Raw genomic sequence first — 16,284 nt, 5'->3', positions numbered from 1 at the left:
AATATACTGTAACTCTTTTTAATATGGATACGATCTAAGCTTCATTATACAGTTTGGAGATATACATTTCTTTCGTTTCCCCATATATGTGCCACATACTGTGTTGGATATTGACATCAACACTGTACACATCGCCATGACTTCTTTTCCACAACAATACAAAGATATTTAAATCATCAGATAGATGGCTAAAGTATAGTTATGATACACCATGTATGCCAAAATGTTTTTCTTTTTAAGAATATTAAACCAAATCGCTGTCTAGAACCTAGAGATGACAATGTTGTAATGTGTAGTTGTAAATTACTAGACTTTAAATGTACAGTAGTAGTGCCCCTATTCTCCTTCAGGACTCCCCATTCATTTCACGAAAAAAATGTTCACTTACCTATGTTTTTTTTCTAATTTAAGGTCACAAACTACATTTAATGTCAAAATATGAACCAATTGCAATAATTTTTTACATCTAGCTAGCCTACGATGTTCAGTACATTGCAACTCTTTACCAACTCTTTACCATCACTTTACCAATCAATCAACACTGCACATCACAATCACTTAACTTCTTTACCATAAGATAATTAAATCCACCATCAGGGAAGATATATTTTGCGAGATCCTAGTCTTATCACTGAATGGAAATAACATTCTGCAAAAGCCTACATGAAAACCTATTAAAAATGAACCCATAAGATGTTACAAAAGCAGTGGGATATGGAATAACAACTCGCAATTACTCTAAATAACTTGGTTTACTGAAGTACTTGTACAACAGTCAATATTTTGATAAATTATTAAAAACTTAATTTGGACAATTACAGTATTGTGGCTTGGTGGTTATGATGCTTGGCTACCACTCCAAGGGTCCTGGGTTCAAGTCCGGTCATATGTCAGGATTTTTTTCTAAGGACAAAATTACAACTCCACTCCCAAAGACTTGTAATAAGACTTTGTTTATGTAGAGCATCTTGTGTATATGTTTGTCTTGTGAACCTCAATAAATGTGGTTTAAAAAAAAAAATGACATTTCATAATTTGATATCAATCCACAACCAAAGACAAACAAATAATAAAATATAAAACCATAAGAAAACAAACTCTCACATGCATTATAGTTTTAAGAAGTTTAGTGCCGATATACGTTTGGAAATTTCATAAAATCTGTACATAATAAATTTTTTTAAGCTATAAAATAAAATCAACATAAATTTAAGAAGATCTAAAGTAATCTGAGCCAGGAGAAAAATTGATTGGTCCTTATTTAAGAAAGTGTATTACTTTATTTTATGAATTCAATCGTAAAAAGTAAAAGTAATGCTATGATAATTACGACAACTGAAAAGCACTCTCTTTTATGAAAAAAAAAAATTCAATGACGACATTTTGTAATTTAGCTTTCATTGCTGTATGTATGTAGTGTTATAAGCTTTGAAATGAAAAGGATAGGAAACGCAGTACATAAGATGACCTGCTGCTAGAAATATTGTAAATTAGATAAAGTTGAATTGGATTGTCTCCTTCAATGTGCATAACAACAACACCAGGTGAAACATACTACAGAGGAGGTTTTATGAATCAATAATTTCACCATTGATACAGCAATTTATCAATTAAGTGATGATCATTATTGCCATGTCAATAATTTACTTGTAATATAGCCTAGTGGAATAATATAACATATGATTTTTGAAAATACAGTTTTACTACACATATTATTATGCAGGAATTATTTTTCAATAAAATAATCTAAAAAAAATTATTTCTTTTCATGTACAAAGATATTTTTTTAAATAAAATTACTTATACTTATAAGAGGCAAATTATTAACAAAAGTCAAAGCTATGTGTTGAAGCCCAAAAGTACAAGTTACTTTCAATCAATCAATTTTTTTTTTAATTTATTTCTTTTCAAGTACAAACGCATTCTTGTTTCTTCTAGAATCAATTTTTTATATATAAAAATTAAAAAGAAAGCAAATCAAAAGTTAATAATTGTTGCATGGTAGCCCCTAAGTATATTAAAAGGGCAACAAATTAAACGTGATCACTAAAAAGTATTTGAATCTGGTAATAGGCATATAAATCTGGTATAGAAAAAAGTAAGGAGACTGAGAAAGCTATGGTCGTCTCAAAACCAATTGGATGCTATTATTTTTTACATTCTTTTGTTAACTATAATAGAAAAATGTGATTTACCTTATTATTCATGTGGATAAATCATTTATCTACCAGTTTGGCTATTGCAAAGGACATTTGACTGATCATCTGTCCTGGTATTTTATCAAACCAAGATGTTGGTATTAATTCGCTTTAACCTTGCATGTGATAAGACTACACATTAACACCAGGTAATAGATTTACATAGGGTTATATTATCATTACTATAATATTATGAGAATTCCTGTTTGCTTGCCTAACCCTGTACACAGTTATATAAAAAAAACCTTGGACTGTAATGGTATCAACCAAGTGAGAAAATTAAATATTGTTTTTATTTAACCTTAAGAAAGCTCTTCAAAACATTAGTTTTATTCAAAAGGTTGAACATCTACAGATTTTAATAGAGTGGGAACGTTGACAGTGACCCCAACTGGGTCACTGGGTATATATCTGGCTATGCGATATATCAAATTTGATTTGCTGTCTGAAGAACTCAATTATGTGGATATAATATTAAATGTCTCTCCTTGTTCATGTCTGAATACAGTATGCATCTTCAAATTCTCACTTTTCTTTCTTTAATAACACACCAGTTAATATGTTCAAACTGAGATACATTCTTTTGTATTTCATTAACAGGCTAAACTAAGGATGACAACTTCTGCAGGCCTACTATAGTTTATATTTTTAAGAACAAAGATCATATTTCTTTTTTTATATATCTTGTTACTATAAATAATTTAAATTGAACTAATCTTCCTTCACTCCAATAGAGTTTTTATTTTGTTAATATGGTAAAAGGTTTAATCAAAATGAATGATGTAAACATTTGTTTATACAAAATTGTGTACACCAGAGTACAATAGTTCACAGTTTTGATAGACATGATAATCTCAATTGTAAACAATTAAACATGTTTATCTGACAATACAACTTTTTTTTTATTCTACTGCGATGGCCTGTTATATTACTTGGCAAAATAGAATGTTGCCAAATATAGTACTGGCTTTGTATGTTTGTTTGGTAGCATGATAGCCCCTACAATTTTCAAGTTATCAGTCTGAATTTTTCGGTGTAAATATTTAACTATTACTTAGTCCTAGTTCACATAAATATAATTGACAAATATTTCTATTTCTTTTAGGCCACATATAAAAAATGTCACCTTACTATAGTCTTTTTATTTTTCTAAATACTTTATATTCAATAAAAAATACTCCAAATATGGAAATTAATTTACCAATTGAACATTTAATGTATTCTTTTTACTTTTTTACTATTTTGTCCACAAAATTGGAGAAGGAAATCAAAATGATCACTTGCTTGCTTCTAATTGGCCACATAATTTGTGATTTTTTTTTATTTATTTATTTTGCAAATTTATATATAATGTATTTCCCAGACAAACATAATGGTAGGATACCCATTGAAGTGCTTGATTCTACTTTTCATATCTGGGAGACATTTTAATGACAGGAAGATATAAATACTGTACCAGAAAATAGTGTATAATATTCATACATTTTAAAATTCATAGTTTGTTTCAATTTTCAAATATTAAGATACGTTTTTAAGATTAAGCATATTTTTGACAAATTCTTCACTAATTTCATAAACACTAATAATTTTGGACATGGGAAAAATCTACTTTACACACAAACGTAATAAAATATTACAGAAATAAAAGCCGAGCATGACGTCAGAATCAAAAAGCTCGCATATATTAAAGCCTAAAATAAATTTAGCCTAGTACGCTTTATTGTCATTCTCATTTATTTTGCATTGCAAATCTCTGTTTGCTAGGATAGCATTCTAATATATTTGAAGCATAAGTATTATTATCATGATGTTATTCGTACATTTTATAATGCCTATATTTTAAAATTGTACCCTAAATTGTATACATACTGTGCATACAGTATATTGAAAAATTAACCCAAACAATGTTGTTGTTGTTGTTGACTTGGTGGCTTCTGAAGTACAAAATGTTAAACAACAAATGTAGTTAATAACAGGTGGAAAAGATAATGTTAAAATTCTTCTACTACAATAATTACAATAACTACATTTTTTTACTACATAAATGTATGAAAATGATATTAGTTTGTTTCAAGTTCTAAGGCCTCACTGCAATAATTTGGTGCTACAGCCATTCTTAATTATTTCTATCGCAGGAAGGGAAACCTTAGCGCTGTCCCAACATGGACTTTCTTTTACTATGAGATTTACCACAGTCACGGTAAGACTTCCGAAATGTGAAAAGAAAAAATCATTCCTGTGTACAGTAGTACAGTAGGTAGATGTTGCCAAGTTATAGCATTTGAACTGGATTTTTTGCTAGATTTTTGGTTTAAAAGATAAACTAAGCAATCAAGATCCTGTAAAACTGGGCTGTTCACACAGGGTAGTAAACATGAATATTTTATTATTTACTTTTATTGAAAAACAATATTAGCAACGTTACAACTTGTTGCGTGTAACCTTTTAATATAGGTTCTTAGGATATAAAAAAAGTAATATTTAAAATACATAAAAAGATGATATATGAAATAGTACAATGAGATCAGGCATTAAGCAGGCAGATAATACTAATAGGGTCGGGAATTATTCTTAATTAGGAACATACAAAAATACTATGTTAATTTTTTAACAACTAATTACCCTGGAAGGTGTGTAAAAGGTGTAAAGCTCTGTCTACACTATCAAACTAGTTTAACAAAAAAAAAGTGTGATGTGCCTAAATATGGTAGTGATATGCCCAAATATGAATTGATGAAATATAGATTAATAGTGTAGACAAAGCTTAAAATACTGTAGTAGGTGTCAAATATTATTTATCCTTAATTGTGATGTATTTGAGATTTTAATAAAACCAAATTATGGATATAAATTTAAAATTGAAATGCAATATACAATTTAACATCTGAATAAATTTAAATACAGCATCCAAGTATAATCCCGGTTATCCTATTTTACCTGTATCCAGGCCCCATGAGACTATACTAGGTCAAATATGAAAATATTCTACAAAATATATATTTTAGCTTATAGTTTTCAGTATAAAAAATGAACAAATTTATCGCTTACTGAGACAATACTTTTTAATTTAACATTACAAATATTTCATTCTATCAGATGTTATTTCTTTGTCAAAGCAAATCAGAAATAAAATTTAAGAATTTTTAAAGAGATGTTGAGATGAATCGATCAAATTTAGCAACAAATATATTTAAGACATATCATCTGAAAAATAGAGTATTAGTTTGTGCACAATGACACCAATGAGCATCGATAGCGCTTCAAGCAAGGAATATAACATGTCATTAGAATTCAAAGTGCTTCCCCGTGTTTGGTATGCTTGAAACAGACAGCGTAAGAAACAGGTGAACAATTTTGATTATTTCTGTTGAAATTCAGCGATTTCTGTAATAAATTGAACAGATATCAACATAGCTAATATGGTATTAGAGCAATGATTTACTGCACTATAATCCCAGCTAGTCAAGTAGCTAATTATACAGTATAAATCAGTATATAAACAGCCTGGTTCACACTAAGGCATTCTGATCCAGATCATTACTAATAATCCCTACTACTACTAGTCACATAGCTAACTAAAGGATAAATTAGATAAAAACAGCCTGGTTCACACTAAGGCATTCTGATCCAGATCATTACTAATAATCCCTAATTACTACTAGTCACGTAGCTAACTAAAGGATAAATTAGATAAAAACAGCCTGGTTCACACTAAGGCATTCTGATCCAGATCATTACTAATAATCCCTACTACTACTAGTCACATAGCTAACTAAAGGATAAATTAGATAAAAACAGCCTGGTTCACACTAAGGCATTCTGATCCAGATCATTACTAATAATCCCTACTACTAGTCACGTACTGTAGCTAACTAAAGGATAAATTAGATAAAAACAGCCTGGTTCACACTAAGGCATTCTGATCCAGATCATTACTAATAATCCCTAATTACTACTAGTCACGTAGCTAACTAAAGGATAAATTAGATAAAAACAGCCTGGTTCACACTAAGGCATTCTGATCCAGATCATTACTAATAATCCCTACTACTACTAGTCACATAGTTAACTAAAGGATAAATTAGATCAAAACAGCCTGGTTCACACTAAGGCATTCTGATCCAGATCATTACTAATAATCCCTAAGTACTACTAGTCACGTAGCTAACTAAAGGATAAATTAGATAAAAACAGCCTGGTTCACACTATAAGGTTTATGTATCAATCTGTCTAAATAGACTCGGATATCATTAAAGTAAGATAAAAATAGTCTGGTTCATACTAAATTGCAATAAACCAGTGTGGTTCACACGGAAATGCAGTAATCAAAAGAACTTTATGTATCTGTACTAGCAGCTAAATAGACTCTGTAGCATTTAGCCAAAAAAATCAAAATTTTCAAAATTTATACTACCAGTAGCTACAATACATAACAGTAGGCATACTAGTTCACACCATGGAGAAAAAAAAATTAACCACACTTATAAATCATACTGATCCAGAAAAACTCCCAATCAGATATTTTTAACTGTTTTTGAATTCTGTAATTAAGGCTAAATTAAACAGATGAACAATTTGCACAAAATACTTTAACTACATTAAATTTCAAAATCTGTGGAATTTATATTATTTCAAGGAAGGTTTTTACTTATGATATGAAAAATTGTTTACAGTAAGTTAGTATCTTGATGTACCATATTGGAAGTCCAAGGCGAAAGGATGCTTGATATTGAGTTACAAAATAATATGGAGTTATTTTTTATGAACTGCTGTAGGTAGTACCTTGGCAAGGCGTCAAAAGTTAATTACATAACTGAAATACTGTACCACCAAATAGATAATCTCAGAAGAATTGAGAACAAACTAGGCAACATTATAATGAAATTTTCTTTAGGGTCTAAAATCAAAATGGCCGACATCATTAATGCAATAATGTTGAAGTAATATTCAGTTGCTTGTTATACTATATAAATTATGTTTGGTATTATGTAACAACACATGAAGTATTTATATTTATAGTAGGTCATCTCAAGTTCAGAATTGTTATTTCCAATTGGATAAGATCAGTTACTTCTTGCTTGAATGGTTCAGCAGAAGGATCAAAGTATTAATCAAAGACTTAAATGAAATTTATGTGCAATGACATTTCAATTTACTTATATATTACAGTTTCAGCATATATATTCGTTTCTGTTTATCACATAATAAACAAAATACGGTATTATTTAAATTACTATATAACACAATGTGTGAAAGACAAGCCTGTAGCTAAGGGGTTTCGAATGTTGCCGTGGGCCCTTTTCAAACTAGAGACCAGTAGCGGACATGATAATACAGGTTTTGAAGACTGCTTAAGCCACGAGAAAAACAATAGTAAAAATAATACAATTTTATGAGGAAAAAATTAAAACCTGTTTAACAACCTAATTGTGGCTTGAGATACCACACATGACCTAAAAGGAAGACTTTTAATAATGTATTGGAATATGAAAAAATAATATGATTAATAAAGTAATAAAAATTGAATAATTTTAATTTAGGTTTCATTAGTTATATTATGTGGGAGAATCCCTAAGGCATATGTCTGTATTGTTTGACCAAAACATAATTAAACCTGAATCATGTCTGAAAGCAGGCATATTCAGAGAACTCAACTTATGTTAAAACTAACCTTATATATTTGTTTCCTTTCTTAAAACACTTAGACATGAAGACTGCAACACAAGTAGAATTTAAAATGAACCTGCTCAGAATGCACGAAAATGACAAATGTAAAGAAATGTCCTGATTGGCGACATAAAGCCTTGATCAATTGATAGTCTACCCGCGGACAAAAGACATTTACATTAATAAGTAATGGTCAGAAACAAATGGATGCAAGCAAGGCAACCTCATTAATACAATGACAAAGAAAACATTTATTACAATTGTAAGTTGTTGAGAAATGTAAAATGTCAAAGGATTTGATTGAATTGTGATAAAAGTCATACACATCTGAGTATGTTGATCGGCTGGAATTATAAATGTATATATTAATTAATTTAATGAGCAAAAAGTGACAGTTAAAAAATTATAAACAGAATATTTTTTAATTTAATGATTGTAATGGTGATGATGGCAAATGATTATGCTAGTGGTGATGGTAAATGATTGTGGTATGGTAAATTATTGTGGTATTTGTGATATGAAAAAATATTAAAGGGTGATTGATTATATTTGGGTGATTATAATTAAGTGATTTTGCTGACGGTGCTGATGGTAAATTATTGTGGTGGTATGATGGTAAATGATTGCAATGGTGATGATGGTAAAGGATGATAAATGATGGTGATAATGGTAAATGATTGTGATGGTGATGGTGGTAAATGCAGATTGTGATGATGATAAATGATGGTGATGATGGTAAATGATTGTGATGGTGATGATGGTAAATGATGATAAATGATGGTAAATGATTGTGATGGTGATGATGGTAAATGATTGTGATGCTGGTAAATGATTGTGATGCTGATGATCGTAAATAGTGTATTAATTCCAAGATACATAATTAAATATAACAACATTATTCTTGTTACTATGAAGTCACCAATGAACTCAAAACAGATTCCAATACACAGACCACCAAACTTTAGACACATACTGATTATTGTATTGTAGGATGCATTCTACTGAACCATGGAGGTAGCCTGAACTCATCTCCTACTGGGTTGACCCAATATCAAGCTGTGCATACTATCTGCATGATACACTAAACTTGATCAAAAATACTTTGTACTCACTTTTCCTAAACCTATGAGAGTTTTATTTATACTGAATAATACAACTGAAAAAATCAGTATTTAAACAAACTATTTATAGTTGGAGGAACATAAAGGCATAATTACAAAATGTAATATTGTTAATTATATTTTTATCTAAAAAAAATTAACAACACTGTCCTTGAAGAGGTATACAGATGTATATGTAGGGTCTGGTAATGGTAAAATAATAAATAGCTACGGTTGGTTTTACATTAGAAAACGACAAAACAAACAAACAAGGGAGAGTATGACAATATACACCACAGTGGTTATATTCAACAATCACACTTAAAAGTGAGATATTTTCCTTGAATTATCGACAATAAATGTAAGATTTTTTTACATTTTACATATAATATGTTTTCCTGTGCCTGTTGTGTGAATACAGTCACTAAATAGGTCCAATTGAACACTGTCGGTGACACTCCAGTCTCAATCTTGGCTAACTAGGTCCGGTTGGACACTGTCGGTGACACTCCAATTTTAATCACCTCGCCTTAGCAATATGATGTGGTCTTACAACTTAATTTATTTTCATTACCTGCGTGTCAACAAACACATTTCTCGTAGTTTTAATACTCTAAAAAAAAGATCAGTAATGTACTTACCTGCCAATGTGAAATAATACTCCAGACTAGTCCGAGTGTTAGCTTTGGATTTCCATCTACAATGTCATTATTACTAATGTTTACCAATCTCACCTGAAATAGATAGATATTCTTGATAATAATTTAACCAGATTGCCATTCATGAATATCTTTATTGAAAGTTTAATTGGAAATGATTGCTTTGTTGAACAACAAGTATTATTTTGTATGTTTTGTAGTATTTTTATATGATCAGAGTTTTTATATTTGGTAATTTTAATATATTATTATTTATTTTTTTAGACATGTACAATATAAGAATATAGAATATATCATCTATCTAAAGTGTTATTATTGACAATTTTTTTTTCTTTTTTAAAGTTTTGTTGCTTTTGTTTTGTTTTTGGAGGTTATTTTGTTTCTTTTTTTTTTTTTATGAAGATATGCAATTGTATAATTTACTGGCATATCTTGGATAAGAGCTGCACAGGACTGAAAAGGATTTGCTCAGCTTGGGGAGGCCTTCTTTCTGCAGTGGGCTGGTTATGGCGGAAATGATGATGATGACTTGTAAAGGTATACCTCCGTTTTTATTTTGTGGAGAATAAAAAACAAACGTTTTTTGCCAATATTTGGTTGTGAAAACTTGTTATTATAAACAACTATTTTTCTGGTATTTTAGTTTTTGGCAAGTTTACCGTTTATTTAATTAAATACATATTTTTTATATTTTTGTTATATTTTCAAAGTGCTATAGAAAAAAAGTTTGATAATTGAATGTTAGCATAAAATTTTATAACCATGGATACTGATTAGTCTGGAATCCAGTTGCTATGGAAACAATTAGTTACAAAAAGGAAAATGTACTCATAGATTTTCATAAATTATTTAGCACAAATATTTAAAGGTAATCTGATTGTTTTTAAATTAAATAAAAATTTAAAAATTAGTAATTTAAAAAGTGATAAAAGCTTTATTCTGATAAAAATGATATCAATTTATTGTTTGTGTTTGTGAAAATATTTTACATTTCTAAGTGAAAATTCTGCAAAATAAACTGATTAAGCCTAAAATCCGAGCAAAAAACTGATTTAAATAATTTGCCTTATTTATAAAATGATTAGGCCAAAATAAGGTACTCACTGAAACCCCAAAACAATGCAAATTTAAATTTATTAGCCTCAAATTAACCATTATGAAATACAATTATACTGTGGTTAAAGCATATAACTATAATGTGTAGTAATTAAAGGATTAAATGAATAATTATGTGATTGAACACAAGTGCCTTATTGTTGTCATTCAGTCGTAAAATCACAGCCGGTAATTTAGTTTGGTCTTTATTCGACGAGCTAGTATTCTATAATGAAATTATTACAATTTTATTATATTTTGTTATTTATATTTTATTATATTTGAGAGGTATTTTTATATAAAAACACATTTCTAGGCAACATGGTATGCGTGTACTGTAGATGTATTACTTGTCCTCATTTGAGAAAATTTGGGTAAGGCCCTTTACAGACCAGGAGACGAATTGCTTCTTTTCAATATGGTACTTTACAGTACGTACTTTGTGCATTGTATGCACAGGACCGACAGCTTTACATCCTATATGAAGGGTGGGGCAGTGAAAAAACATCTTGCCTAAAGATAGAAGCAATATGGAAGAAGTTCCCGAACCCTTACCCCTCAGATGCTATTCCTAACCCATACCATTATCCCATATCGTTGGCCCATTGCAATTCTACTAGATATTATATGACGCGCTAGTAATAATTGAGACATGTCTAACATCTTCATTATGGAAATAAAGTTTAGCTTTGTATAATAAACAAGCATGCAGGTTAATCAGCAGTGATTGATGGTATTCCTAAGTTATGTTGGCTTTCTTTAAAAGTGTTTATATTAAAATCGTTGAACTAAGACATCTATAATTGATTCTCTATTCATTATGTAATGAGTGAAAATAACAGAATCTTATATTAATTAATTGAAAATATTTGATTGAAAATAGGCTGTAAAAGTGTGTATTAAACTACTAATCGAACATTTAAAAAACTACTATCTAAATTTATATAGAGTATGATTTTACTAAGTGATTTAATAAAATTTTAATTTTTTTAAACTAACAATGTTTAATGTTATGTAATCACCAATTCAGTAAAATTTGTAATAAAAATAAAGTTTGAAACATTATTACATATTGTTATCATTATGTAATTGCGTAATTAATTTTTATAGAGAATTGAATATTATATTGTATATATATTATAGTGTATAAAATTGTTCTAAAGCTCTGAAACAAAATGTGATGTGCCCATATATGGGCATGATGATGGCACATTACTACCATATTTAAGCATATCACTACCATATTTGGGCACTTTTTTTGTCAAACTAGTTTGATAGTGTAGACAGAGCTTTAGGTGACACCTTGATTTGCTTTTGAGTCGTTTTGTATAGAATAAAATTGTTATTCTTAAATTCTTAAAAATAATGCAATCTGAAATTACTTTAAAATGAGCAATTCTGCAAATTCTATGGGTCACAATAATTGCTGAATAAAAAAATGTAAGTTTGTGATTCAATGTATAAAATAATTAGTATCAGAGTGTGTGAGTGATATAGCATAGTAGCAATCTAACTTTCATCAATGTTGTATGTCATCTTTAAATTATTTCGAAAATAGAATTGAGAGTAGTGGTAAGTGATTGAATGAATAAATTAATACTACTGACAATAAGTAATTGAAAATGATTAGGAAAAGATGATTGATTAAATGAATCAGTGAGTGTATTTAATCCAAGATAATTCTAGGGTCTTTCTAGGGTGGGGTGAAATAGGCAGATACTACATGTAGCAGTGTTATGGAGAATTTGAGAAGCCACCCGGCCTAAAAAAAGGTATAAGCGCTATTAAAACATTTACACCTCTCAGACAATATGATATGAGCCATGGCTTAAAAATAGAGAGCATTCATTTTTTTCTATGGTTAGTTAATATTATGAAATAAATTTGATTAACTCTACTTTTAAATGTATTGTTTGATTCTGTGACAATAGCAAAACAGAATGTACATACTGTGGGTACAGAGGTTGACATGGTTAATGGTAATATTATGAAATACTGTAGGTTATGATTATGATACTGTAGCTCAACTTTTAAATGTATTGTGACTCTGTGACAATATCAAAACAGAATGTACAGAGGTTGTGTAATATTATACAGATATTGCCTGCTTAGAGGTGAAATATAAGATTTGACATCCCCGAGGGAATGATATTATGTTCGAGGGAATATATATATCCCGAAGCGGCAGCTGAGGGATATATAATTCCCCGAGAACATAATATCATCCCGAGGGGATGTTAAATCTTATATTTTACCGATATAAAAGGCGATATCTGTTATATTATATAGCCAAGATTAGAACAAGTCTGCTGGGTTGGGTGAAGCCAGGCTAGGCCTCCTATTCTATAGTAGGCCTAGAGTATTTGTATTGTATGTAAACAAGCCTCCTGCCTAGACACCTTACCTTGCGAAGAATAATATACAGATAATTACTAATTAATGATTCCTTGGCAATAAAATATTCACTTAGGCCTAGGTCGTTTAAATTAACAGAAGAATTTCCATCAATAAGCCTATTAATAATAATATTATAATCAGGTAGGCCGAATAAACAATTCATCGTCTTCTCTTCGAGGAGCGAGCCGAATCACCGGATGTTCAGCGCGTACTAGTTACTAGGTTACTACTGACCAATCACAAACGGTGTTTCATCACATTTAGGGAGGACTAATAACAAATGAGGGCGCTATGTATGCATAGTTTAAATAGTTTAGATGAATAATTTCTTCAAGCAAGCTGCGTGGCGCAGCGATGAAAGCGTTGTCTTGCGATGGAGCCACCCGAGTTCAAATCCAGTAGATGACTTTTGTTTATTTATCGGCGAACGCGAGTGTTGCCACACGAAAATTACACAGTCAATATCATCGAACTCGAGAATGTGTATGTTTAATAACAGGGGACACGATAATTACGCGAAAATTAATCGGTCAATATCATCGTTCTCGAGGATATATACGATTTACGATCCTCGCAGCGGTAGTCACGTGACGCAGTTTCAACCAATCACGTTCACGTATTTACATAGGCTATGTAATATTATGAAATACTGTAGGTTATGATTATGATGATACTGTAGCTCAACTTTTAAATGCGTTTTAATCACATACATACACACACAGACATGGTTAATATCTAGTTTAAATTCTAGTACTGTATATATAATTACAATTTTGATCACTTCTAATATATTTTTAACAGTACACAGTATACAGTGTTTTAATTAATTCATGACAATTTTATTAATGTTTTATGTAATATATACAGAGGTTTATATGGTTAATATTATGAAATACATGTATATTATTATATTAACAACAATAGCACTACTTTTATACTTCTGTATGTTCTATTTAATTCATGACAATTTTATTAATGTTTTATGTAATACTTACAGAGCAAGGTTGACATGGTTATATCTACAGTATAGCGGGCTTAAATGTTGGTAATGTATTGTGAAATACATGTACATTATGATAACGACAATAGCTCTACTTCTACTTTTGTATGTTTTATTTTAATTAATTCATGAGACTTTTATTAATGTTTTATGTCATATGTACAAAGGTTGATGGTTAATATCTAGCCTAAATTTTCCGGTTAAATGGCCTTTAACCTAGTCTCAAAAACCAATTAAAGCACTGTTTAAATAAATCATTCACCATTGGCTTTTCGTAGCTACATTATTGCAATTAGATGTTGATTGAAGATCAACAATGATTATACATATGTCATGCGAGTTGGATTAAAATGTATGGAGGAGATAGTAACGATGGTATATATATATAGCCTCTCTCAGTCGTTATGGACTACTACGTATGTGAAAAAAATAATAAATAATTCAGAGCAAAGCACCTTTAAAAGGTTGAAGTAATCCTTTTCACCAGACTCTATGTATTGTATGCTTGTGGCGATTGGTACTACAGTGGTCACATGTGTGACAATATATTACAGAATTTTCCTATTTTTTTTCTTCCTACCCTGTATCTTTGATAATTTATTTCTATTCTGCTAATAATTATAGGGTTAGGTACAGTACGTAAAGTACTATGAACATTTGGCCACATTTACATATGTTCGGAATTGGATATACTGTAAATACTATGATTCAAACAAAAATATGATTTGGCATAAATTTATGGGAATCTTATGGTACAAATCACAATAAATTATATTTTTCAAATTAATCAACGGCCCACACCAAGGAATTCCCATTGTGGAGAATATTACCTTTAGCTATAAACTATCGAATATATGATATACAGTATTGATATGTTGACGTGATGCGTAAAAAAAATACTGACATTTTCTATTCAATATTGAAACTTGTATTTCAATTTTTCAGCAAAGTGAGTGATGATTATTATGATTGAAAGATTTAAGGCATGCTACAATATTTTTAATGTATTTTTGCTGAATTAATGTTAGTGGAAACTATGATACTACGTTGGTATATTGAGACAAGAAGTTTTGTGAAATGTTAATAACATAAGAAACGGCTCCAAATAAAGACATACGTAGGCAACTCACTAGGCATATCTCACCAGGCATATCTCACCTGGCTAAAGTCTAAACAATGCCTGCAACATCCTACGCCAGGCATGTTGCATGAGTATTGATGTGATCGGTCAGGCACTTACTAGCATATTACTCAAGTATAAACACTGCCATTCTGACCGTCTTTATTCAAAACCGGTTTCTTATCTTATACTTAGGTTATTTTAAGTATGTAATCATGATATGTTGGATTTTAATTAAGAAGTTAAGATAAGCTGGTTAGATGGAAACTGGTTAAAATTATCAAGTGAACAACGATGACAACAACAACACATAAGATTGGCCAACATCAATCATATAATGACAGTGCAGATGAACAAACATACTTGTAAGCTTAGGAACATGAAAGTAAAAACATAAACATGGTTAGTAAAATGGTAATAATATTATTGTTTTTCAAAATAAATCACAGTTATAACTCTACCAAACCTCTGTCTACACTATCAAACTTTATGTGACAACAAAAATGTTATGTGCCCCGATATGGAAACGATGACATCACCATCTTTCATGGTTATATCACATTTTGTCAAACTAGTTTGATAGTGTAGACAGAGCTTAAAACCATCTCGTTTATAATAATGAATGAGACTAGAATAATTTCACCGCAAATCAATATGATGATCCGATTATATTTAAATCACCACAATCATGGATTTCACTCAAATCTGGCACCAAAAATAACTTTATTAAAACATAAAATGATGATATTTGCCTGTAAAACATTGATTATCGTTATAATAATACTGAACAGACATTTGCTAAAAATAAAATTCTGTTATTTTATGCAAAATCCATGAAATAATGGTTCTAGTAATTGATTCGGAGTGGTAGACCAAATTAATTCTTCCAAAATTAAATGTAGGCCTATTCTATTCTAAATTTAAGGGAGATATTCTATCCAATAATGTCAATTTTTACAGCGTTTTTACTGTGTAATATTTCAGACAAAATAATAAAAATGTTAACATCACAAAATTAACAAGAAAACTATCTGTGAATAAAAACATT

The 16,284-nt window shown here is 29.9% G+C and overlaps 1 protein-coding gene across 7 annotated transcripts in view; it reads right to left on the bottom strand.

Moving 5' to 3' along the window:
* Positions 1 to 16,284, bottom strand: part of LOC144847921 (dystrophin-like) — a 210,941-nt gene that overhangs the window by 142,145 nt on the left and 52,512 nt on the right. For all 7 annotated transcript variants that reach the window (XM_078704507.1, XM_078704509.1, XM_078704508.1 and 4 more), the window contains exon 5: positions 9,607 to 9,699. In XM_078704507.1, the coding sequence (XP_078560633.1) occupies positions 9,607 to 9,699 (93 nt within the window). The remainder of the gene's footprint in view (positions 1 to 9,606; positions 9,700 to 16,284) is intronic.

Source organism: Antedon bifida, chromosome 7, assembly GCF_963402885.1.
Source record: "Antedon bifida chromosome 7, ecAntBifi1.1, whole genome shotgun sequence".
Classification (NCBI taxonomy): domain Eukaryota; kingdom Metazoa; phylum Echinodermata; class Crinoidea; order Comatulida; family Antedonidae; genus Antedon; species Antedon bifida.
The sequence above is the reverse complement of the archived record's forward strand: the minus strand, read 5'-3'. Positions and strand labels throughout refer to the sequence as shown.